The sequence below is a fragment of the Melospiza georgiana genome, chromosome 14, assembly GCF_028018845.1.
Source record: "Melospiza georgiana isolate bMelGeo1 chromosome 14, bMelGeo1.pri, whole genome shotgun sequence".
Lineage (NCBI taxonomy): Eukaryota > Metazoa > Chordata > Aves > Passeriformes > Passerellidae > Melospiza > Melospiza georgiana.
This window is the reverse complement of record NC_080443.1, coordinates 14478313-14503780: the sequence shown is the minus strand read 5'-3', so window position 1 is coordinate 14503780 and position 25468 is coordinate 14478313. Positions and strand designations below refer to the sequence as shown.

Genomic DNA, 25468 nt, shown 5'->3' with positions numbered 1-25468 from the left:
CAAGCCCCACCAGACACAGGCACTGGCAATCCAAGAGGTTGTGAGATGTGCAACATCCAGTCTCTGCCAGGTGCCTGCCACAGGTACATCCCCCTGTGCAATGCCCTTGCAATTGCCTCTTCCAGCACCAGTGTCCCTGGAGCTCTGGGCTCTTTGGCTCTCTCAATCCTAACCCTAAGCATAACCCTAGCCCTTAACCCAGATCTGAGGAGCAATTTCTGAGCAACTTTTTTATTGTGCTCTGATTCTAGAACTTTCTTCACACACCCCAGGAGAGGTTTAGTGAGGATGGAAGCTGTCACCCTGTGGCCATCCTCCCTTTTTCCCCAGCCTGGCGTGTTACCTTGCTATCTGCTCAGTTGACCTGGTTTCTCTGTGCTTGCTCAGTCAATGGTTCTGTTATGCAGACTGGGTTTTATTTGATTTGAGCTGAGGCTCCTGCCTTGGGCAGGGATCTCTGCTTGTGCCTCTTGCAGGCTTCTGGTTTGCCCTCAGAGGAGCTGTTCTGGAGAGATGCAGATCAATATCCCAGCCTGCTGCCAAGGACACGCATCCAGGGCAGCATCCAAAGCCTGAATGTGGACAGAACAATTCTGCTCAACCCAAGAGCAGATATCAGTGCTGGAAAAGCTGGGCTTTGGGCTCTGAGTGGAAAGCCAGGGCTGGGATGGATCCAATGAGCATTGCTGCCTCTGCCAGTGGCTTGGCCTGGCTGCCATCCCTGGTGCTTGGGCTGCTGTTCTCTGCTGGACCAGAGGAGGTTTGCTGTTCTGGACATCCTGGTGTGCCTGGGCTTGCACAGAGGCAGGAACACCTGTGCTCATGGATGTCTGCCCCACTCCTGGAGTACATGTCCTGCTGTGCTGCTGCTCAGAATGTTCCAGCATGTGGGAACCAGTATTTTGGGGAATGGACTTTGGATGCAGGTTGCCTGGATATCTCCTCTGTGCTGCTAGTCTTCTATAGAAGCCATTCTGATGCGTGAAAGGGGACAGCTGCTCCCTCTGTGCCCTGAATATCTTTGCATGACAAAGCTGGGAGATGGTGCCCTTTTAGAAATTCAGATACCAATAGCCTGGACCTCTCTATCCTGGAAAAAAACATGGATTCAGCCAGGACTGCTGCTGGTGACTGCTGACTGCACTGTGTCCCTTATCCTGCTGCTGCTCATCCCTCTGCTGATGTAGCTCAGGAGGCTCAAGGAGGTGCTGCCTGCCTTCACCCTCACACAGAAAGTGGTTTCAGAAGCACTGTGGCCCCGAGTGGATGTAGCAGGAGGGCAAACTCACCCATCCCTTCCAGGGACCACCTTCTCCCAAGTGATTCGACCTCTGGGAAAGCTCAGTGACCTCCTGGTTGGCAGATTTCAGCCTGGAGCTTGGAAGTTTGTCAGAAAGGGGCAGTTCAGGGGAAGAAGGCAGCTGTCACCATCCATCCCAGTGGGTGCTGGTCACAGGGACTCAGGCTGCTGGCTCAGAGCAGCTCTGCCTCTCCCTCCAGCACCTTTCCTGAGTTTCTGATGGGGCCACGTTGAGCCAACAGTGGGAAATCCTGAGTCCAGGGAAGCTCTGCAGCATGTCATGGGACACAGGAGCACTTCCTGGTCCAAAACCTTCCTGGATGAGTGGAGTGGTTGATATGTTCAGTCCTCAGGTTGATGTGCTCCAAGGAGGTCACCTGAAGCTTCTCACCTTTGCTTTGGGACAGCAGTTTTGTCACTTTGACAGAAGGCCTGGAACATTCCTGTTCTGGAATGGGGACCACCATCCATCCTCCAGGGAGCAGCCTGCACTGGGCACCTTCGCCCATCTCCATTAGCTCCCATTGCAAGGTGATGGAGCTGGGCTGGCTGCCCAGTGCTGGGAAGGGTTGACTTGCCCTTACCCTACACACCGGCCATGTCCAGGCAGGAATATGTCCCCATGAAGCACCTCAGGTGATAGGGAGAGGTCACGGATCCTCCCCCCTGGAAGCTGGGGCTGTGGGGAGATGCTCCCGCTCCGTTCATGGAGGGATGTCCTCCACACGGCAGGAGAAGGGTGGAAGCTGGGTAGTGCCGCCCTCTCCTCCCGGCGGGGCCGGTGGGCCGTGGGCACCGTCGCTTTCATTTCGCTTCTCCTGCTCAGGCGGTAAATCTCGCCTGACGGGGCAGGAAGAGGCACCGGGAGGGGGAGGAGGCACCGAGGCGGCGGCGCTGCCGGTCGGTAACCTCAGCGCTTCCTCCCGGCAGGGCGCCTTTCCCGCGGCGCCGAGGATGCTGCCCTGACCCCGCAGCCCGGGCAGGTGTCCCCAGGTGCCAGGCATGGCTGCGTCCCCCGGAGGGATCCCCGCCGAGCTGCAAGGTAAGCATCACCCGCCGCCGCCGCTGCCGGGCACCGCTGCCACATGGGGCTGCCCCTGCCGGGCCTGCCTGGCCCCCGTTTGCCTCGATGGGCTTGGCAGAGTCACTTTTGGGTCCCTCAGCGGCAACAGCTGAGGTTGAGGGGGGCCCGTGCAGTGTCTGGGGGTTCCTCTGGTCTGCAAAACTCATTTGCCTGAGGATGGACCCTGGACCAAGAGCATTCCCAGAGAGCCTGGCTGCTCAAGGATGGGATTCTGCACAGCTCAAGCTGCCGGATTTGTGGGTGCAGCTTGGTGCTGCTCAGCCCCATGGGCTTGGGCTCATGCTCCTCTGGCCAGCTGGGGGTCCCCAGGAGCTCCCCAGGAAGGCACAGCCTGCAGCTCAGCATGGGGGGTGTGAACACCACTGCTCACAGCCTTCCCTTGGCTGATTGGAACAGCAAAAGGCCACAGAGGTCTCGGGCTCCTTCAGCCTCATCAGCCCCACTGAGGCTGGCTCTGGTGGGGAGGAGCTGGGTCACCGTGTCCCCACAGCCTCAGGCCTGGCTCTAGGGTGAGTCCCTGGGGAGGAGTGGCTCAAACCATGGACCCATGGGGACTGGTGTCACTGTGACAGCCTGGTGTGCTCTGCACGGCGATGGACAGCGGTGCCTTTGGTCCTGTTCCTCCCATGAGAGGCAGGAATCAGGAGGGCACAGAGGGGGTTCTCAGGGCAGGAGCCATGCTCACACTGGCCCACTGATGGTGGCAGTGACCAGCTGTGACCTTGGGGAGGCTGGCACATGTGACCACCCTGGCTGCACTGTGGAGAGGAAGGACTTGGGTGACCAGCTGCTCCCTGGTGGTAAATCTGGAAAGGAGGGAAGAGGAATCAGGACCCTCTTATCGCTCAGTGTCTGCTCCCAGTGGGTGAGGCAGCGCAGGCAGTGTAAACCAACAGCCCCAAACCCTGTGCTTGGTTGAGGCTGAGGCAGATGGGGAGGTGGGTGCATCACCCAAGCAGCAGAAGAGACCCACAGGTGGTGTGTGAGGCTTGTCTGAGGGCAGCCAGGGTGTGACTGTGAGGTGTGGAGGGAGAGGAGATGATTCAGGTGGGAACAGTATCCTCAAAAGCAACATGGGAGAGGAGCAAGGTGACTTCAGCCACCTAATTTCACATGGACATTGGTCTTTTCAGAGGGCATCACTACCTTCCTGGGGACAAAGAAGGTGCTCCTGGTGCTGAGCATCCAGCTGCAGGTGAAATCCAAGTATGACGACTTTATCTTGGTATGTGCAGAGTCTGGCCTGGTTCCTGCTTTCCTGGTTTCCCCAGGAAGGTGTTTTATGGTTGCATTGAGGGACAGGGGTGGCTTCCATGTCACCATGGTCCCTTGTCACACCTTGCCTAGGTCCTGACACCCTGGCGAGCCTACGTGCTGCCTGTGATGCTGCCAGTGAGGGTAAGTGTGGGGGGCCTGGGGCACTGGAGGGAGTGACCCCTGAGCCACCCGGGCCACTGGGTCAAGAGCAGGATGAGGAGAGATATAGGGGGAAGGGGAGGGGGGCTTGTTTGGGAGCTGGTGAAGGCTGGGGCCAAGGCCAAGCACTGCTTGAGGCATGGGAAAATTGGGAGTTGGGGGGAACCCTTGGGTTTCCTTTCTCCAGCAGCACTGGCGTTGATCCTGTTTCTCTCACCCACAGGTTCACAGCAGCTTCAGCTTCCTGGAGGTGAGGGAGATGGCAGTCCAAGAGCCCAGTGTGGTGAGTGGGACAAACTGGGACAAACCTAGCCTGGGCATTACCCCCCTCTCTGCCCACTCCCCGTGGCAAACCCTGATCCAGAGCCCCCCACATGATCTGGGCGTGTTCTGGTCCCCCATTGAGGGTCACCAGTGTTGGTCTCATCAGGGTGTTGCCCTGGAGCTGAGGTGCAGGGGGGCACCCAGGGTTGCAGGGTGGGTGCCTGCACTCCTTCCCCTCTGCCATCCACGGGCAGTGCCTGGCCATGGCACCTCCTGCTCAGCAGGGACAAGGTGACAAATGGCTGCAGGCTTACCAAGGTGAAGACAAATTTAGCAGGAGGGTGTTTTAAACCCCGTTAATCCTCTTAGAGAGGGGCGGGCACACAGGGCAGATGTGGCAGTAGAAGTCATGGAAGAGAGGATATCAAGGCTAGGATGTATTGGCCAAAACAGGGCTGTGGTCCTGGTTAACCTCTTGTCTGCTCCTTTCTAACATCCTCTCTGGCTTTTTCTTGGTGAGGCATCATCAGCAGCCATGGCCTCAGCCTCCACACAGGATTTCTGCTGCTCAGCAGGCGAGAGCTGCAGGAGCTGGGCACAGACAGAGGGGTGCAGGGGTTGATTCCTCAGGGTGGAGGGGGCTGAGATGTCTGACTGGGCCATGGAAAGCCCAGGGATTGTTGAAGTGCAGGCGGTCCCACGCTCTCCTGCCTCCACAGCCCCGGGCACTGGCGGAAGCTCCGTCCTGCACGATGCCAGCAGATAATTGTCATCCTGCTCCCACGCCTCAATCAGCGTGTAATTAAATCAGGGAGCATGTTGCCATGGGATTTTTTTTTTTTTCCTGGTAGGAACCATAAGCTGAAAAAGCCCTAAACCTCAATTAAATAAATTCAGGGAGGAAACCTCCATGCTCCAGCTGCGGCTGCTGCAGGCAGAGACCTCACTGCATCGGGCTGCCTCTGCATCAGCTGAAGCTGAATTTTCAGGAGGTTTATACCTTATTCTGGTGCACTAATGTATTTTATCCTGAATTCCTGGTGCTCACAGCATTCTCTGTGCTTGTGGCTGGGTTGGCAGTGAGGAGCTGATGGCTGTCACCGTTGTGTCTGGGGGCTTGGGGACGCTGTGTGCTGCCAGCTCGCTCAGGAATCTCTCATCCTTTGGACCCTGCAGGTTGTCATAGAAACAGATGCAGCGTCTTTTGCCTTCCGGTTCATGTCCTTGGATGATTTGGAGCAAGTTGTTATCCATGTCACCGTGTCACTTAAGAAGGTCTTTCCAGACTCATCCCTTGGGTAAGGGTCTTCTGCTCCTGAGGGGTGTTTGTGTAGGAACCAGAGCAACCCCTTTGCCCAGAAAAGCCCCAGACTGCAGAATCCTGGAATGGTTTGGGTTTGGAAGGAACCATTAAGATCACAGAATCACAGAAATTCTAGGTTGGAAGAGACCTTTAAGATCATCTAGTTCCAACCCACCTGCCATGAACCAGGACACCTGCAGCTAGAAAATCCCAAATATAGGATGGGTCTGCAACAGTGCTTTTAGCAGGAGAAACACACATGGATGGAGGCGAGACCCTGTTCTCTGATTCAGTATTTCTGGCCACCCTACACACAGGGTTGTAGCTAAGCACAGAGTGGTGGGGATGCTCTTCTCCTGGCCCACCCTGACACCCCTCTGCTCCCTCTGCAGGACACTGCTCAAGAACTGCCCCCCCAGCCTGTATGAGAGGATCCAGCAGATCACAGACTCACTGGAGGAAGTGCTGCAGAGCAACCCTGGGCCATGTGGTAAGTACCTCCCTCAGGCAGGACCAGGACCAGGAGGGTTGGAGCACTCTGAGGACCATTCCAGCCCTGCACCCACCAACAGCAGCTCTGCTGACAGCCCTCACCTCTGGCAGGGCACCTGTGATGGCTTTGGTCAGATGGAGCCCTGCTGCTGGGGTCTGCTGCCCACCCCATCCCATCCCATGGGGCAGGAGCAGGTTTGAGGGGATGCAGCTCCCCGGGAGGAAGCAGGACAGCAGGCAATACTGCTCAGCATCTAGCTGCAAGGACCTGTAGCTGTGCATGCTTCTACCCACCTCACATGGCACCAGTGCAGAGCCAGGAGCTTTTCCTGTGGCCTGCTCTGGAGCAGGATCCCTGCATTATCCCCAGGGCAATGTGCCTTGCCTGGCATCCACGTGGAGCAAGCAAAGCAAGCCACAGCCCCCACTGGGGCTGACAGTGGATCCCTCTCCCCTTTGGGCAGGGAAGGGGGAGCCCTCAGCATCACTTCTGAGTCCCTGCCATCCCTCTCCTGTTTCCCACTCCCCACAAAGTTCTCCCCCATGTTCCCTTGGGAAGCTCTGCCCCCAGACTGCCTTCTCCTTGCAGGGGGGTTTTCAGAGACCTACGCTGCTCTGTGTGACTACAACGGCTTTGCCTTCCGCGAGGAGATCCAGTGGGTAAGCCGGTCCCTCCCGAGGATGCAGCAGTGGCAGCAGGGTGTCCCCTGGGGACAGGATGCTTGTGGCTGCCTCATGGAGCTGCTGGGGCTGGGAGCTGCAGCTCTGAGTGCCCCCTGCTCCTGGCTGGGCTGGAATCAAAGTGCAGGTGGGAGCAGCTGCCTTGGAACAGGTTCTTTCCCAGACTGTGACCCAAGGAGATGCCCTGGAAGTTTAGGACCTTGCTGGGTGTCCCAGAGATGAGAATCCTGCTGGGACCCAGCCATAGCAGGACTCTCTGTCCCCCTTTCCCCTGGACACTGATCCCAGCTCACCCTTCCCCACACCCTCTCACCCACCAGCCTGGGCTGTGCTGCCTTCTGACCATTCCCTGCAGAAATTGTCCCATCTGTCCCACCAAGCTGGGACATGTCCCCTGCCAGCCATCAGGGAATGTTTTAGGCTTTGGGGTTAGGCAAGGGGCTCCCCAAGGGCTCAGCTCCCTCCAGCAGCAGCACCAGGGACCTGAGCCCTCCCCAGGAGCCAGTGCTGAGCCTGACCCAGTGTGCATCCTTCTGGGAAGGACGTGGACAACATTTACCACAGCCAGGACTGCCGGGAGTTCAACCTGCTGGACTTCAGCCACCTGGAGAGCCGGTGAGCCCCCAGCCCTGCTGCCTGCAGGCTCCCAGCACCATCCTCACTCTCCCTGTCCCTGCTGGGGGGCCCAGCATGCTCTCCTGCCCATGTTAGAGGCTTTTATGGGTTACACGCTCCAGGGATGCCACATCTGCAGCCTGACTCTCCCCCTCACCAAACACCCTGAGCCCCGTCCCATGGGGCAGCAGCTGAGAGACCAGGCAGCCTCTCTGTTCATTTTTAACTCTTAGATCAGCCTGGGAGCTGTTTATAGGGCTGAAAACCCAATGCCACAGTGGCTTCTTGCAGCTCGTAGCTGTCAGGTGTTTCCCTATGCAAAGCAGCTGGTGCAGCTTGCCACCCTGAAACTTGCCCTGCTCCCCACCAGCCCCCCCAGATATCTGTTATAACCCTGTTATCACCTGATCATAACCTGATAGAGGGGCTGTGAGCTCCAGCTGTGCCTGGAGCTCTCCCTGTGGGGCTCAGCCACCCCAAAACAGGCAGAGCAAGGGCTCAGTCTCAGGGGGGGCAGCTGCCAGGCTGGGCCACAGCAAGTCAAAGTTCTGGGCTGAGTGTTTTGGGGAACAGAGGATCTGTGTTCAGCTGGTGGAAAAGGAGACCGTTATAGAGATTTCTTTGGATGAGGAAGTAAAAAAGAAACTTGTTTCCATTCAACCAAAACCTGTGGTGTTGCTCACATGAGCGCTCAGAGTTAAAAAGAATTTAAAACCCCGAGGTTTAGATAGAAGCATGCAAATACTTTGATTAATTTGATTTTCCCTAAGGGAATAATCTGGGGAAGATGATCTTTAAACCCACAGTCCCCAATCTTGTTCTGTTGAACATTGTGTTGGTCACACTGAAGTTGGGTGTCTTGGAGCATCCCGGGGCTGGGTCAGCTGGAGCACCTTGGGTTTGGATGGGATGGGTGTGTTCTGGCATCCTGGGTGTCTTGGGGCACCCTGGGCTGGATGTCTTGGGACAAGCCCCAGTTGCGTGTTTTTTGTCACCCTTTTGGGATTAGCCTTGGCTCAGCCTGGCCCTTGACCCCCTCCTCCCTGTCACCCTGCAGGGATGTGGCGCTGAGTGTTGCTGCCTTGTCCTTCAACCTGTGGTTCACCAAGCTCTCCTGCAAGGATTTCAGGCTGGTGAGTGCTGCTGCTGCTGTGGCTCTGGGTGCACCAGGGGTGGCCAGGCTCCCAGAAAGGCTTTCTTCTTCCCTGCCAGAATCAGGAGATCTCAGAGCAGCTGCTCTACATGCTCAGCAAGTCAGTGACCCTGGAGGAGCTGGTGCTGGAGAACAGTGGCTTGAAGGGGTAGGTGAAGGTGTTGCAAGGCAATGATGAGCAGGATCTTGGCAGCCTGGTGGTTCTTCCCTTAGTCCATGGAGCAGGGAGGTCCATCCATGGACCCTTGTGCCAGGGGCTGGTGGCTCCATCCCCTCCACACTGGGAAGCCCACTGGGAGCAGAGACTGCCATAGCCTGGCAGTGAATACCACCCATCCCTGGAGGTGCTCTGCTTCCTTCTGGCTGCTCAGATGAGCCAGGTCTGCCCCACAGGCAGGAGCTGCTGGCATGTCCCTGTAAGACTACAGGACTGGTGGGTGTCTCTCCTGGAGTTATCCAGGCATTGTTCAGATGGGTGACCCTTCTCCCCACAGTGACTTTGTACAGAGGATGGCCCAGGCCCTCAGCAGCCACCCCAACTCTGTCCTGCACACCATCAACCTCTCTGGCAACCAGCTGGAAGACAGAGGTACTCAAATTTGGGCTGGGATGAGTTTACACCCACAAAAACTGATGTCCAGCTCCAGCTCCCACCAGCAGCTGCCTCCTGCCCTGGAGGCTGCAGCTCAGCTCATGGTGCAGCCATTCAGAGCTCCCTGCTCCCATCAGGGGTCTCTGCCTTCAGCCGGCACGTGGAGAGGAGTCCCAAGGGTCTGCAGAGCCTCAGCTTGGCCAGGACAATGCTCACAGCCAAAGGTAGAGCCCAGGTGCCCTTGCCCCCTCCACAGAAGGAGAGATGGAGGGGCTGCAGGCACACCCTGGAAAGGGAACCTTCATGGGTGCAATGTCCTGCTGCCCCAGCTGGGGGAAGTTCCCTTGCTCTGCTCCCTGGCTCTCCCCTCTCAGTGCAGGGAGCCTGTAGCCATGCCTCTCCCTCTCTCTGAGCAGGGATGAGCACGTTGTGCAAGGCCCTCACAGATAACAAAGCCACTGGGTTCTCCCTCCGGCACCTGGACCTCTCTGGGAACCCCGGCACGCTGGCTGGGGATGACATCAGCGTGAGTACCCATGCTGTCAGGGGTGGGGTGGCACACTCTGACTGCCCCCAGTCTGGGTTGGGTGGCTTTGGTCTGCTCTGCTCTGTGCCCTGCCCTGTGCACCCCAGGGATGGGGAGGTCATGGCTGGGAGCAGCTGGGGACACCCTGGGGACATCGCCCTGCATCTCCTTGTGGCAGTGTGGCAGATGCCATCTGCAGCAGGGGGCTGTGTGGTACATGGCAGTGTCCATGAGAGAGTGGGCTCCCGTGTGCAGGATTCACCCCTGTGCTCAGCAGGAGGGAGGGTCAGGCTGGAACTGGGATTCCAGGGCTGAGGGTGTGGGGTGGGACTCAGGGGCAAAGCTGCTGAGCCCCCTGTGCTCTCAGAACCTGCAGAGCCTCCTCCAGCACTGCCACTCGCTGTCCCACCTCAGCCTGGCTGGCACAGACTGCCCTTTGGATGCTGTGAGTACCATGCAGGGGCTCCTGCCCTCAGCCCCTCCATCCCTGGGCTGTGTGAGGGGCTGCAGTGCCCCTGGCTCCTCCTTCACACGGCTCCCATCCCACCCTGGCAGCTCTTTGGGGCCCTGCTCCACGGATCCCACAGCAGCCTCGTCCACCTGGATCTCTCCAAAAATGTGTTCTCCCACAAGTAAGCTGGGGATGGCATCAGGAGGGTGTGGTATCCAGGGGTGGGATACCCAGTGGGGTGTGGTACCCATGTTTGGGGCACCCAGGGGTGTGGTACTCGGAGGGGTGGCTGGTGCTGAGTTGCAGTTGTTGCCATGATGTGCCCATCCCTTCCAGGAGGGTGAAAACCATCTCCCCCGACATGAAGGAGTTTTTCAGCCAGGCCTGCTCCCTCAGACACGTCTCCCTGGCAGGTACCAAGCTGCCAGCTGATGCTGTAAGGTGCGATGGGGAATGGATTCGGGGTGAGCACGGCCTGGGGAGACCTTGGTCAGGGCTGGTGGGAGGATGGAGGGAAGGGACTGTGAGAGGCAGAGCTGTGGGAAGGATGCACTTCTCCAGCATCCCAGTCCCACTGCCTGCCCTGCTGGGGTGCCCATGGCAGGTGCTGCTGCCCCCAGTTCTTGCACTGATGGGGCTTTGGTCACTTTTCCAGGGCATTGCTGCAAGGGCTGGCAGACAACAGCCACATCAGTGACCTGCAGCTGGATCTCAGCAGCTGTGAGGTGAGGGCCCAGCAGCCATGGGCAGCACCCCTCTGGCCAGTGTAGGAGGGTCTGTGCCCTGTCTGACCTCCCCAACAGGAGGATCTGGTTTGCAGGGCTCACTGCCTCCCTTGCACTGATGTCTTGCTGTTTCTTCCAAGCTGAGATCAGCAGGGGCCCAAGTCATCCAGGACCTCATCCCTGACGCCAGCTCCATCAGTCACCTGGACCTGTCTGACAATGGTAGGTTGATTTTTCCCAGCCTGGGAAAAGATCTCCTGCATCTCCTGGACTGTCATGTCCCAGCACAGCGAGTGAGGTGATTTCTTTATGCCCTCCTACCTCAAGACTTGCCAAAATTTCTTATTTTCCATCTTTCTTGATACAGTCCTCTTCAGTTCACTGAATCTGAGGTGGTCTCATGTGGCTGGTTCAGGGTTTGAAGCACTGAAAGGGTTTCCCTGGGCAGAAACTCTTCCCACTTTTCTGCTTCCAGCCTTGTCCTTCTGTGGCCTCCAAAGCCATGGGCAAGTGATCCTAATCATCACAAACATCACCTCTGCCAGCTGTTAATTTCCCCTAAACTTTCAAACAGCCTTGCTAAGGTCTCACAGCAGACCATGCAATTCCTCAGTAGCCAAATGGCTCTGGGAAAGCTGATGTGGTTTGGAGTCCTTCAGGACACCAATGCTCCAGAAGCTTGTGCTCTCACCCAAAATTTTCAGTCAATCTTTGCCAAAATATACTTCTATTTTTGGCTTTCCCAGTAGAGCACCTCTGTGCAGGAGGGACAGTCCATAGGTGGGTGTTGGTGCCTTGTGCTCTCGACTGGTTGAGCTGCTGGGTGAGCAGATCCCTGCCCATATCCCCGCTGGATTTCCCTGGGGATGGTGCAGCCAGGAGGATGGGAGTGCAGGCAGCTGCCTGGAAGCTGAACTGCCCCCATGGTGTCCAGGGTGGTGGGTGGGTGATGAGGGACCCTGAGGGACGGCAGAGAGCAAGGGCCATCTCCAGCTCCCTCAGTGCCCCCGTGGCTCAGCACAGCCGTGGCACCCCCAGATCCGGAGTGCCCACAGTGGCTGCTCCTCCCTGGAGGTCGTTTCTCAGGGAGCCCAGCTCTGCACAGGTCTTCGGTCTCCTTGGGGAAGCCAGGAAGGGAGGAAGATGCTCACGAGCCTCCCTGGGCATCTCCAGCATCCCACTATGGCAGTTTGGTGGCTCTGCAGGTCCCCTGAGAGGGACCACCTTGGTGCCACCTCCATGGGTTTGTTGGATCATCCTGGGGTGTCTCCCTGTCCTGCAGGCTTTGACCCCGACATGGTGACCCTGGTGCTCTCCATTGGCAGGAGCAAATCCATCAGGCACGTCTCCCTGGGGAAAAACTTCAACATCAAATCCAAGTGAGTGCCAAGCAGCAGCACCCAGCCTTGGAGCCACCCTGGAATGGTGCATCCACCTTGACTCTCCCTCCCCATCAAAAGCCCATGGGCTGGTAGGAATTGCCTGCCCATGCAGGAGGGTCACACACTGCCAGCACCTAGTGCCAGGGATGGGTCACAGCCCAGGCAGGAATGGAGGGAGGACAGAGCTCTGCCAGCTGCCTCTGTGGCCCCAGGGCATGCACAGTAACCCCCTCACACACCTCTCCTGCAGGGAAGGTCTGTTGGATGTCCTGCACCGCATTGTCCAGCTCACCCAGGAGGAGGATTGTGTAAGTCCAGCTTGCCCTCGGCCACCAGAACCATCCCATCCCTGCTCCTGGTCACCCTCAGGCATCACTGTGCAGTCTCCATGAAGGAGAACATGGATCTGCCATCCAGGTCCCTCCTGCACAGGCTGGAGCAGTCCTCCCTCTCTCCCACTGTCATTCAAGTCCTTCTGCTTTTATTTTTCCTCAGTCTGAAGCAGAAGCTCAGACAGAGAAGTGGGAAATGTGGGAAAATGGAAGCCTGTATCTGGCTAACGTCATGGAGATTTATTGTAACCTGCATTCAGCACAGCTTTCCCAAAAACTTCTCTTTTCTCCTCACTGCCTGCTGGCATCTGAGCTAAACCCAGCCTGTCTAAGGAGTCCCTGCCCCTCTGTTCCTCAGGGTTCAGTATCACTCCAAACCAGCACCAGCCCAGAGGCTGCTGCACAGGGGTGGAGCTCTGTCTGAAGGGTGACATGCACCTTGACATGTCCTGGTCCCCCTCCTTGTCCCTTTTCCAGCCTCTGCAGTCTCTGTCTGTGGCTGAATCACGCCTCAAGCTGGGAACCAACGTGCTGCTGAGTGCCCTGGGCAGCAACACCAGCCTCGTGTCCCTGGACATCAGTGGCAACGCCATGGGGGACACGGGGGCCAAGATGCTCGCCAAGGCCCTGCAGATCAACACCAAGCTCAGGTAGCAGCAGCTCTGTGACACCCCGTGGGTGACCCTGCGTGGGTGGCCCTGATGTGATGGTTGTGATGCTGATGCCATCAGAGGAGTTTTGTCACAGCTCCTGGTGGCCATGGATGTGGTCCTGGACCACTCCTGGTACAAGGCTGGGTGCTGTGACTGCATTTTGCACCCATGGCAGTCATCTGGCAGTGCTGGCAGGGGACATGTGAAGGGCAAGAGAGCAGCTCCATCCCTGCCCTGGTGCTTGCCACCTCTTTTCCAGGCTCCTGCCCAGCCCAGCATGCTGCAAACAGACCTTTGTGATCACTGCCCTCACCTCATCCTCTGCCATCACTTCCTAAAACACCATTTTTGACCACATTGTGTACACAAAGCCAAAGCAGGGGTATCTGCAGGGGACAGGGAATGGTGTTCAGCCAGGGCTGTTCTTCTGGACATGTCTGTCCCTGCCCACAGGATGGTCCCTGAATGTGTCTTCCCAACCCTTCACTCCCTCCAGGCACCCACCTAACTATAGCTCCTTGCAAAGTCCAAGTTTATGTTTTGGATACTGAAAATTGTAATTTTTAACCCCACTTTAAGGCTCTCTGATGCCTGGGGTCAGCCTTGAGCTGACTCTTGCTAGCACCTGCCTCAGGATGGTGTGGGTGTGGGCAGGGCTCATCCAGGTCCTTCTTTTTGCAGGACTGTGGTTTGGGACAGGAACAACACAACAGCCCATGGGCTCCTCGAGGTGGCTCAAGCTTTGGAGAGGTAAGGAAGGAGCCTCTTGGTCCTCCTGGCTTGTTACTGCCATGCAAAAGAGCCTCTGTCACCAGCATGTCCCTGTCCCCAGGGTGTCACACAGTTTCATACATGTCCCAAGGGGGCTGGTCCACAGCTCTGGGCCTTGCAGCCAGAAAAGCAACCTGGCACCCATTTGGTGATGACAGCCCCATTACCAACCTCAGGGCTCCCCTGGGCTCTGCATCCCACCCAGCACAGCCTCATGTCACCCCAGGATCTCCACGTGAGCACGGGGTGATCTGCTGGTGGTGCTGATGTGATGTGATGCTCCTCTCCTCCCTGCCCGTGACAGATGGGTAGAGCTTGTTCCCCTGCTGAGGACACCCACCACCTGTCTGGTGTTTGGCTGTGCAGATCTCCACAGGTCTGAAGAAAGAGGGGTGCATGGAGAGCCTGGGCACGTGGTCACTGCCACCCCATCGGGGTCTGCCGAGGGCCAGAGTTTGGCCATCTAATCTCCAGAGCTGGACCTCAGCACAACGTCCAGGCTGCTGTTGGGTGGGCTCTGAGCCTGTGTCACGTCCATGGGGACACGAGCAGGGGGCTGAGCCCTGGGTGCAGCACTGCTGACCCCCTGTGCCCCGCAGGAATTTCACGCTCAAGTCGATGCCGCTGCCGATGAGCGACGTGGCGCAGGCGTACCGCAGCCACCCCGAGAGGACGGAGGAGGCCGTGCACAAGGTGGGGAAATGGGCTGTGGAGCCCAGGGCCAGGTGCCACCATCACTGCTCACGGCCTCTGCCTTTGCAGCTCCAGTCCTGCCTGACGAGGAACCAGCTGCGGCAAACGCTGCCGGCTCAGACCTTCCGGCTGCAGCAGGGCATCCTCACCACCTCTTCTGAGCAGGTCTGAGGGACAAACGAGTCCAAGGGGCTGCTCCTCCCCTGCCCCAAACCACCCTGGCTTGCTCATGGGAGCTCTTGCAAGCAGCAAAACACCCTGTTAACCTTGCCTGAGTGGAAGGCAGAACAGATTCAGGGATGGAGCAGGTTGCAACCTGGTCTGGAGGAAGGTGTCCCTGACCATGGCAGTGGAGCTGGAATAGGAGGACCTTTAAGATCTCTTCCAACCCAAACCATGCCGTGGTTCTGTGGTGAGGGTGGGGGCGGATGGAAAGCAGATCTCCTGGAATCCTGCTGGTTGCATCCAAGCTTTTCATGCATATGCACTGCTGAGATAACTTGCAGCTACACCAACCTGTTCAGTGTGTTCCTGCCTCCTGGGCACTCTTGCCAGCACATCCCTGCTGTGTGCATCCCTGGTTATTAGGCAGGGATGCTCTCGGAGGCTGTAACCTGCCTGTGCCCCCTCTGAGCACACTCCTCTCTGGCAAAGTCACAGCAAGGAGGGGAACTGGCAGTGCTGCCCCAGTGCTGGCACATGACACAGCCTCTCTGTGCTCCAGATGGTGAATGAGATCTGCCTGAGTGTGCAGAAGCACGTTGACATCCTGAGCACCTACATGGGCAAGGAGGTGGAGACGGACATCCTCTGTGCTGAGGAGGCCATCAGGAATGCCAACCTCTGTGTCAGTGTGAGTGCACAGTGTGGGAAACCCCCACAGCTCCATTTGGGATCGAAGCAGGGCATTGATTAATTAATGACATCATTAACCAGCAGTCAGGGAATTCCAGAATGTCGATGCAACAGACACACACCACCAAGTACTTGCAAGCGCTAAAGAACAGCTGAGAATTTCTGAATTCCCTTCTAGAACAAAGATCAAAATGTTCTTAGTCCCCTTGCCCCAGAGCCACACAGCTTTGTGCACACCCCCCACAGGGCTACAGCCCCCCTTCCTCTGGCATCCCATGCTCACACATCCCTCCTTGGGAGAGATGGGAGCTCCAGCTTTGAGAACACCCTGCAGCCCACAGATGCCCACACTACTGAGAAACCTCCCTGAATCCCTGAGGGGTCCCTCCCTGGGGCACCTTTATCTCACCCCAGCAATGAGAATGCTCCATCAGCCCATGACAAAATCCGTCACGTTGGTTTGGCAGCTCCTGGCTCTGTCAGACCTGGTTTGATTCTGCTGGTCTTGGTTCTCTCTCCCCACTGCACCTTTTCCTCTTCTGCTTCTCTTCAAACCACCTCCTTTCCCCTTTTCCCCACCTCTCTGGCACCCCCTTGGTTACTTAATCTGGCAGAGACAGGATTTAAGACAGTACTGATGTTGTGAAGGCGTGAAAGGGTTAGATAAGGGTCTCCCTGATGCAGTTAGCAGTGTAGTGGAGTGCAAGAGGGGAAGGAGAGTCAGTGGGTAGCAGGGAGAAATTGAGGGATGAGGATGCTCAAACCTGGCCCAGCAAAGCCAAAAGATCACCGGGTCCCCCCAGCTGATGGGAGAGCCATGGGTGCAGGCTGTGCATGGAAATATGGGAGGAGAAGATGAGGTGACACAGGATGACCCACACCATCTCTCTTTCCATGTCAGATCCTGCCCCTCTTGTATGAGGCTGGAAACACCCCCTACCAGAATGGCAAGCTGCAGCACAAGCTGGAGTGTCTCACGGAGGAGGCATCACAGACCTGCAGCCGGGAAATCCAGGTGGGCACCATGGGCAGCCCCTGATGGGCTGTTCATCAGCCTTGGCCCAAGGGTAAGGGGGGTGGTGTCTACTGAAAGCCATGTGAATCCTGATAGAACAGAAACTGAATCCTTCCTTTCCTGCCCAAACTACAGGCAATCATGCAGGCGGCGCTGGACACGGCCCACGGGCTGTGCCCAGCCGTGGTGCAGAAGAGCGGGGTCAGGGATCAGCTGGTCACGGCCATGTCAGAGAGGATCTGCCTCCAGGACCAGCTCAGCCTCAGCGCTGTCCTGGACCAGATGGTCACCGATGTCTTCAGCAAGCTGAAGTGGGTGATGTGCTGTTCTTCCTTCTCACTCAGTCACTGGCACTGACCCCCGGGCCAGAGGAGCATTCTGGGGGCTCTCTGGCAACTTCTCCTCTCCCCACATTGTGGTAGAGGTGTGCTGGGTCCTGCTGCTGGGTTTTCCCACATGTAGCTTTTCTTCCTGCTTGGATCCACTTTGGATGAGTCCCTAGGTCCTGGAGAAACCTGTGGGGTGATGATGTTCTTGCAGGCACATCCCCTTGGCCGGCCCTGACCATCAACAATGGGATGCATTTGGCATTCTCCATCCCAGCCAGTGCCTATTCCCATTCCCGTTCTGGCAGCCCAGACCCAGCAAGCTGCAGCACATGGGCATGTCCTGGGAGCCCCTGGGTGTGCCCCAGCCAAGCATCCATCTCCTCAGCAAAGCCCTCCCTGGGGAGATGGCCCCATGGCTTGCAGGGGTGGTGGGTGCTGGCCCTGAGCACCCTCTTTCTGCTCCCAGTGAGATCAAGCTCTCCGTCACAGCCGCTGTAGCCGACTGCATCGTGGATGCTGTGCTGGGAGACCTGACCATCGCCCAGTGCAAACTGGTGAGTGCTGGGGGCTGCCAGCACCTGTGGGATGGGGATGTGGGGCTGGGATGCACGATGGGGGTCTGGATACCCCAGTATTGTCCAGGCACCTGGACACCAATGCCATGACCATGGATTTGCAGTCTGGGAAGCAGGACAATTCCCACCCAGGCTGTTTTCCTGCCAGGTAATCCTCTCCCAGTGTGGTCACAGCAATATTAACACCCTGAGCAAAGTCCCAGCGCTGCTGGGGTGACGCCAGGCACCGGCCACTCCTGCAGCAGGGCAGCTGCGCCGAGCTGGACACCGGCTAATCAGGCCTAAATCCGCTCACAAATCCCAGCCGTGGGTAGGGAGCAGAGCAGCGCAGAGCACACAGGGCAGCCCAGCACGCTTCAGCCCCCGGGATAATTTAAGCGCTTCCTAATGGTTTTAGGCAGAGAGCCTCTCCAAGCAGGGGCTCGACCTCCTGGTGCTGCTGCCGGAGTCGGCTGAGGACGATGCCGCGGCGCTGGCGAGGGGCAGGAACCCTCCGGACCTGGCTGCAGAGGAGGTAGGGACCGGGCCGCCGCGTGATGCCCGCGGTACAGCCGCCCTTTATCCGCCTTACGGGATGATGCCGGGCTTAGCCACAGCCTCTGCGGGTGCACGCACCCCCGGCTCCCCCCAGGGCAGAGCTAAGGCAATTAGTGCTGGGAAATGGGACCGTCAGCCTGCCAGCCGTGCTGCTGGCACCAGAATGTGTCCTTGTGGCGGCCTGGCTGCTTGTACCTTGTCCTGCTGCTGCTGCTTTGGGACCTGGGATCCAGTGTAGTGAACAGTTCTGGATGGGGAAGTATCCAACCCAGCACCGTGGGTGGTTTTGGAGCTGGGATAAGATGAAGGGGTGCAGCCCTGGGAGCCTAGGGGTGATGGAGGGACTGCACCCATCACTGGCAGGCTCTGGCTTTGCCTGGCAGGCTCTGGCTGCCATGGGATGTGTCTTGGCACAGCCAGCCTGTCCCTGTCCATGCTGGAGCTGCCACCATCCCTCTCTCCCTGCAGTACAAGATGGCCCTGCGGAGGAGAAACAAGCACTTCAGGAGCATCCGGCCCACACCAACTGTGAGAAGTAAGGTCACCGTGGAGCTGTGCCCCTGCTGTGGGTGCCCTCCACAGGGCATGGCAGGGTGGGGGGCTCGCAGCAGCAAAGGGGGAGCCTCATGGTCCGAGCCCCCCATGGTCATGGGCTGGGGGCAGCAGGGTCAGGACCCTTCAGAGAGCCTCTCCCAGTGCTGTGGTGGGGTCTGTGAGGGAAGCTCACCTTGACCTTGCTCTTGTGCTGGTTTTGGGCCCCAGATGGCTCAGTGTCCTTGGGCAGTGGAGTAAATGCCCTGAACTCCCTCCCCACAGAGCCAGCCAGGGGTAGGAGGTTTGTCTGTGATTGTGAGTGCGGTGGTATCTCCCACGGCCACCCTGGACATAGACACAACCCACTCACCCAACAACCTTGGGGAGAAGAGGTTGCCCATGGGTTTCCCTTGCTGCTGGTGCTGTCCCCACCAGCCTGGGAGGGGAGTGAATCTCAGGGGGGCACAGACAAGGAGCAGCTGATGGGTCACTCTGCTTTGGCTGAGCTCATGCAGAGTCCAGCACCCAGCACCCCTGTGTCCCCAGGGGATCCCTGAGCCCCGCAGCACCCTGCCGCCCATCCAGAGGGTCCCTGGGGGGGTGAGGAGCTGCCGGCAGAGCAAACCGGGTATGTTTGTGATTGCTGCTCGCTGCCGGCAGAGTTTGTGCCGGCTGCAGGTCTCAGGGCTGGCTGCGGGGCTCGGCCCCTGCCGGAGCATCCTCCCCTGCACGCAGCCAACCTCCGGCGGCGGCGGTGGCGGGATCCATCCCGGCCGCGCCGCAAAGCCGCCACGCGCGCTCCCGGCGGGCACGGCCGCGCTCCCGCTCCCGCCCCGCGGCGGAGCCGCTGCCCCGCTCGCTGCCCCTCCGCGCGTGGGCGAGGGCGACGGCGTCCCTGATGATGATGATGGTGATGGTGATGGTGATGATGATGGGAAGGCCTGGCGACGGCGGGTGTCAACACGGACCCTCTCGCCTCTCGTAGGTGTCTCGGAGCTGGAGCCGGCAGCGGGTCGAGACGCCAGCGGGCTCCGAGCTCACCGGGCGCCGCCGTCACTCAGCCCCGCCGCGCCGCCGGCACGCCCTGCCTCCACAAAGGATGCTGAGCCTGCGAGCGGCTCGCTCCCCGCCACGCAGCCTGCCACCGCCACCGGATTCCTTATGGACCTGCCGACCGCCGGCGAGAAGCTGGAGCATTGCACCAAAGGCAGGCCCCGGCCCAACCGCCGGCACCGGCAGCCGCCCAGCAAGCCGAATGTAAGGGTGGGGGCACGGCTGGCAGGGGAGGTGGGCTGCGTTCGGGGTGTTTTTCCCAATTTTTTTTTTCGTTTGGGTGAATTATTGCGGTCAGTATTTGTTGCAAGGCAGGAAAATAAGATGCGCAAAGACGCGGTGCGTTTATTATTATTCTGCATTTCAGCTGCTGCCGGAGCCTCCTCCTCCTCGGGGGGGAACCTGAAAGGATGGGCAGGGGGGCTGGGGGGGGCGAGGGGAATCATCCATCCTCTTTCCTGCTCCCCACTGGGAGATGCTGAGCGGTGGGAGCCAGGAGAGGAATGGAAAACCCTGCAGAGTTTGGGTGCAGAGGGCCGGCGATGTGCTCGGCAATGGCTCCAGCTGCCTCCCTCCTGAGCTCCATTTGCTCCCCCTTATCCAAAATCCATCATCCCTGAAGCACCGGTGGCCACCACGGCTCCAGGTGGTGCTGGTGGGGCTCTGCCAGCCGTGATGAGGTGGGCTGTGCTCCCCCCATCCAACAGGCGACTGGATGGGGATCCTGCCTTTGCACCCCCCTTCCCAAAGGAAAAGTAACTTTTGGGTGCAGTCAGTGGCGAGTACAGCTCCATCGCTGTCCCCAGGGCTGGATCCTGCTGGCATCACCTCATCCCCGTGCCACCGTGATGCAGCTGGATCCTTTCACTTGCTGGAAAGCCCTGGCTTGCAGGGCTGTGGGGATGCTTGCCCTTGGATCATGGTGGGATCAGGGCTGGCACAGGGCTGGAGGGGAGGCAGGAGCTGTGTCCCAGGGTGGGTTCTGGAGGCTGGCAGGGCCAGGGGACCACCACCCAGCAGTGGGACAGGCGTGCCTGGCACCCGGGGTGGGCCAAGACTTGAGCAAGGACAGGCTTTGATGGATGTGATATGACAGGGAGAGCAGATCTCAGATGGCTGGAACGGCTCCTGAGCGGCATCAATCCAGCCGTAATGAAAAGTCATTATGGATTGAAATGCCACCGATGGGGAAGCGCCTCCCTCTCATCGATAGCATGGCACTGATGCAGTGGCACATGCCAGGGAGAGGAAGGTGCCATGGAGGAAGGCTTGGCCATGGCATGGACCACTTTGTTATGGGGATGGAGCAGGTGGCTCTCAGGCAGGCTGTGGTGGCGCTCCAAGGTTGGACTAGGAACATCTGAAGGATGCAGATGTGGGTCCTTGCAGGTCACCTGCTCCATCACTGCCAGCAGCAGAGGGGTCCCTTTCTTGGAGCTCAGATGGAGGAGGCATCCCTGCCAAAGGCTTCTCCCACAGTATGAGTGCCATACCTCAGCCACTGTGCTGGGCAAGGGGTTGGAAGGAGCCTGGGACTGCCTGGAGCTCCCAGTGCTCAAGGGAGGGAGCAGGATTAGAGCTGGGATGCAGCTGATGAGCAGCACCATGATTTGGCTTTAATGCATGCCAGCACCTATCCTGCAGGGGCACCCACTTGTCCATGCCCAGGGGCGGGTGACAGACACACCTTCATGCCCTGGGGCGGGTGACAGACACACCTTCGTGCCCAGGGACACCTTTGTCCTGTGCTGGGCTGACAGCAGCTGTCCCTCACAGGTGCAGCCCGTGGCCTGTGAGAACAGCGAGGACAGGAGCATCACCCGCGTGGACGAGGGGCTGGAGGATTTCTTTGCCAAGAGGCTCATCACAGAAACACTGCCGTAAGCTGGGGGTGCTCAGGGCCCCTCACCTGCCCAGCACACCCATCCCCAGGTTCCAGCAGCCTCCCTGAAAAACGCTGCTGGGCCCAGTGCAAAAGGGATGCTGGGGAAAGCTGCACACACAGGGGTATCACCAAGGGCAGGGCTGGGGGAGGAGGAGTGGGATGGCAGCCATGGTGTGCCAGATGTGGCCACGGAGTCTGTTCTACAGTGGGGAGGCAATGAGGCAGCGCCCAGGGGAACAGTGCTGGGAATGGGTGCCCTTGCCAGGACACTGCCATCTCAAGTGGAGTGTCCAGGGTCTGGATCCATCCCCTTAGGGTGGGCAGGGTGAAAAAACTGATCCCTTACCTCTTGGCAGCCTGGAGCTCACCTTTTCCAATGCTTCATCTTTCCCTAGCCCCACGACTCCGGAGACCTGCCCAGGATCAGCCCCTCTGGCTCCCTCTGGTTCCCGCACCCTCAAGAAGAAAATTGGGAATTTTTTTGCCTTCAAGAAACCCAAATCCAGCCGGGGCTCGAGGTGTGAGAAGGAGCCCGAGGGTGGTCCCACTGCCCCTAGGAGCAGGCGCTCGATGCTCAGTGACATTTTACGAGCCCCCAGCAAGGCAGGCGAGTCAGGGAAGCCTCTGAGTAAATCAGAGGAGGGGGGGCTCTCTGCCGAGCCCCAAGCAGAGCCTGAGCACTGCCAGACTCCTGACTCTGCCCGGAGGATCCGGCCCAAGTACTCTCGGGAGGGCAAATCCCAGTCACTCATCTTGCTGTCCGGGGAGGACGAGGATGCGCTGGGGGTCAGGCATGACAAGGTAAGCACTGTCACAGTCACCAAGCCACCACCACTGTTCAGCTCCCCTGGTGGGTGCTGCTCCCATCCACGGACGCTGGTGGGGTTACCAGGGGATGTGGGGACACTGCAGTGGTGGCTGGGGATATCCCCCTGGGTCGTGTCCATGTCACCATCTCCTGGCAGCATAGCTGGGGTTGGGAATGTGGGTGCCCCGCAGGCAGGAGTGTGGGTGCCACAGGTGCTGTGGTGGGTCCATGCTCCTGGCAGGGTTGTGTCTCTCCTGCAGAAGAGGCACCTGGAGAAGAGCGAGGGGGAGTTGTCCAGCTCCTTCGAACAGCGTGTGCAGGTCATGCTCCATCGCATCGGCGTCACCAAGGGCCCGGCTGCTGAGAGCAAGAAGCAGCAGGTGGGGACTGGTTCCATTTTTGGGATGAACCCTGCCCCTCCAGGGTGGTAGGAGATGGTGGTCCATAGAGTGGGGACATCTCCCCACTGGGAATGGCAGCACCCAGTTCTGTGCTGCCACTGCCCATAGCCTCTGCCCTGTCACCTAACCCTCTGCAAGGGGTGAACTCCTGTGCACTGCATGGTGTCTGTCAGTCTGTCCCTCCTTTCCTGGCATGCACCCATTCCCTGCAGCCACATCAGAGCCTGGCAGCAGCACTCTGCCCTCTGCCCCCATTGTCTCTGTGGGCACTGCCTCCCTGATACCCCCCCCTTACCAGTATTTTCCCCCTTGCAGAGCAAAGACAGCGAGATCAAGAAAGCCGGCTCAGATGGTGAGGGGCTGCTCCCTCCCCACCCTGACCCCCACCCAGCTGGGCACCCATGGGTGGCCATGGGCAGGCCCCCTTGGGCTCTCAGCTGTGGGTCCCACTACATCTTTGCCTTGTTGGGTGCTGGTGGCACTGGGCAGACCCCAGCTCACTGCTGCTGTCCGGTGGCTTGTGCTTGCAGGGGACATCGTCGACAGCTCTGCGGACTCACCCCCATCCCTGAAGGCCCGCACACACTCTGTGTCCACAGGTGGGTCACCACTGCATGCTGAGGGGTCACACCAGCCCCTGGGGCACTGGGCTTCATCCCCTCTCCTAGCACCAAGCATGGGGACTTGAGCCAACAAGGACTGGTGGGCACAGGCACGTGGGCACAATTCCACCCTCGGGAGGGTGCCCTACGCCCATGGGTGCCCATCCCTGGTGTTGGCAGATGGCCACCAGCCCACTGCCCTTCCCTGGGCTGACTGCAGGCTGGTTCCCAGCACCAAGAACCATCTCTGGGGCTGTCACTTCTGGACACCCACAGCTCCATCCTGCCTGCCCCACAGACGCACCCTTCCGCAGCCCAGCCGCCAGGACGGAGCCCAGCGCCGAGCCCCGGCCAGCCTGGAAAGCCCTGGGAAGGCAGCTGCCCGCTGAGCCTCCGGCCACCAGCTCCGACCAGCCCCGGCGCTCCCTCACCCTGGCAGAGCCCAGCGGGCTGCCGGAGCCCGGGGGCCGGGAGGGCTGGAGCAGCAGCCTGCCACGGCTGGGCAGGAACGTGCCGGTGGCACTGCCGCGGAGGGTCAGCCATGGTGGGGAGGTGGGTGCTGGCACCCTGCCCACCCTGCCCACACCGCCCAATAATGAAGGTAGGGATGCACGAGGTGCCCATGGGTGCTTCATTCCACTGCTGGCCTGTTCTTGGAGCCTTTGGGATGGAGGGCAGCAGGAAGCCAAGCACAGGGTGGGTGCTGGGTGCTGATGGGGCCTGCAAGTAAGGTGCTGTGGGCTGTCCTCCAATGGCGCCTCCCCATTGCTTACACAGACACCCGGCTGATGGCACGGCTGGCAGCGCCACGGGGACCCAGCCGCCGAGCACTGTCTGTCCACGAGGAGCAGCTCAGGGAGCCCGAGTGCCCGGCAGAGCTGGGAAGTAAGTTGGGTGTGAAGTGGGACCCCAAGCCCTCCTTGCACCTAACACCAACAGAGGTGGGTGGTGGTGGTGTTCCACGTGTGCTGATGCTGCCTCTCCCAGCTGGGGGCGATAGACAATGGCACTGCCATAATGGGAAATTCCCAAGGGGAATTCAGCATTGGGATCAGTTCCAGCAGGTGCCAGGCCACCGTGCCCCACCCTAACATGGGCCTGGGTTGTGTTTCCCCCAGTGGGCACCGTTCCCCTGCGCCTGCGGCGTTCGCCTGTGCTCAGGCACAGGACCAAGCACGAGTCCCTCTCAGAGATGGAGGGTGAGCCTGGACCAACCCCGGATGCTGAAGGTGAGATGTTCCCCTCCCTGCTAAAGCAGATATTGGGGTACCAAGGGTCCCCCCATGCTCACCCCAGCACCTGTGACCTGTGTAGGTGCCCCGCTGCAGGACTGGCCCCGTGCCGGGCTGGAGGAGCCGCAGGCTGGCACAGGCCCTGAGGGTGAGCAGCCACAAGCCCTGGCACAAACTGTTGGGAATGCACAAGACTCAGCTGCCATAGACCAAAGACGCCCAGTGCCGGGCCAGGAGGAGCCGGCCCTGGGACAGTGAAGCCCCTGCATGTCACCACGCTGCTCCCAACAAAACCCTGCAAGCAAGCGCGCCGTGCCGGGGTGCTTGGCAGCTGGGGTGCAGAGAGGACAGACGGGCACCAGGCTGGCGTGGATGTGCCAACGATGGCATCGCCCAGTTTCTGCCATAGGGACAGCCGGGCCACCAGCACTGCCCAGGATGCCCAGGGACTGTCAGAGCCTGCAGGATGCACCCAGTGGTGTTGCAGTCCCCAGTGCCCTCTGTCGCTGTGGGCTGCAGCGGGGCCCCGGTGATTTTAGGCAGCCAGCTATTTTTAGGAAGCGTTCCCAAGGCACTTTCACCACTCCAGCTCCTGCCCCAGGAGGGGTACTGCTCTCTCCAGCCCCTGCCAGACGCAGGCTTCCATCAGCGGGACCACGACCCAGCCTTCCAGCACGCAGCTCCATCCCCGCAGCTCCCTGACGGCACCAGCGTGATCCCGACACCCCAGTGGCTTTCTCCTGTGCTGCCCTCTGCTCCGGACCAAACGCATTCCTCACACGGATGTTTACGACAAAGCAAGATGCTTGTTTTGGGTTTTTTTCTTTTTTTTTTTTTTTTTTTTTTTTTTTTTTAATACAAGAGCTGTGTATTTAAAAAATATACAATTTTTAATTTCTACAGCATAACCCTGCGGGATATTTTTTGTAATAAACAGTGCAGGACCCTACCTAAACTTATTCAATAAACCATACAAGCTCCTGGGGTACCTTTGGAGCAAGATCAGCTTGTGGGGCCTCTGCCATTGCTGCTACGGTGGCACTGGGTCACCTCTTGTCCCCACCTGCTGGGACAAGGCATTTGAAAAGGATGAAGAGGTGGGAGAGGGATGTTGGTTCACATATAGGCATGCCTGAATGAATGCTTTTCTCCCCTCTTGGCACTGAGGGTATTGGCTTTCAACAGGTCATATGCCAGCACCTCTGGAAC

General features: G+C 59.0%; 1 protein-coding gene across 1 annotated transcript; it reads left to right on the top strand.

The window, feature by feature from the left end:
- Nucleotides 1–2302: 2302 nt before the first annotated feature.
- On the top strand, nucleotides 2303–25108 carry CARMIL2 (capping protein regulator and myosin 1 linker 2). The gene is given in 41 exon segments (XM_058034127.1): nucleotides 2303–2342; nucleotides 3518–3609; nucleotides 3732–3782; nucleotides 4024–4083; nucleotides 5241–5362; nucleotides 5760–5857; nucleotides 6449–6519; nucleotides 7082–7155; nucleotides 8213–8288; nucleotides 8368–8456; nucleotides 8803–8897; nucleotides 9038–9124; nucleotides 9317–9426; nucleotides 9794–9871; nucleotides 9982–10058; nucleotides 10214–10318; nucleotides 10533–10602; nucleotides 10743–10824; nucleotides 11885–11981; nucleotides 12235–12292; nucleotides 12794–12966; nucleotides 13651–13719; nucleotides 14340–14433; nucleotides 14503–14598; nucleotides 15158–15286; nucleotides 16190–16303; nucleotides 16439–16614; nucleotides 17099–17186; nucleotides 17605–17721; nucleotides 18213–18279; nucleotides 18995–19051; nucleotides 19054–19535; nucleotides 21108–21211; nucleotides 21612–22017; nucleotides 22285–22404; nucleotides 22741–22777; nucleotides 22956–23024; nucleotides 23326–23628; nucleotides 23805–23912; nucleotides 24146–24256; nucleotides 24342–25108. Coding segments are annotated over 41 exon segments (4728 nt in total). The 3' UTR covers nucleotides 24518–25108.
- The last annotated feature ends 360 nt before the right edge of the window (nucleotides 25109–25468 follow it).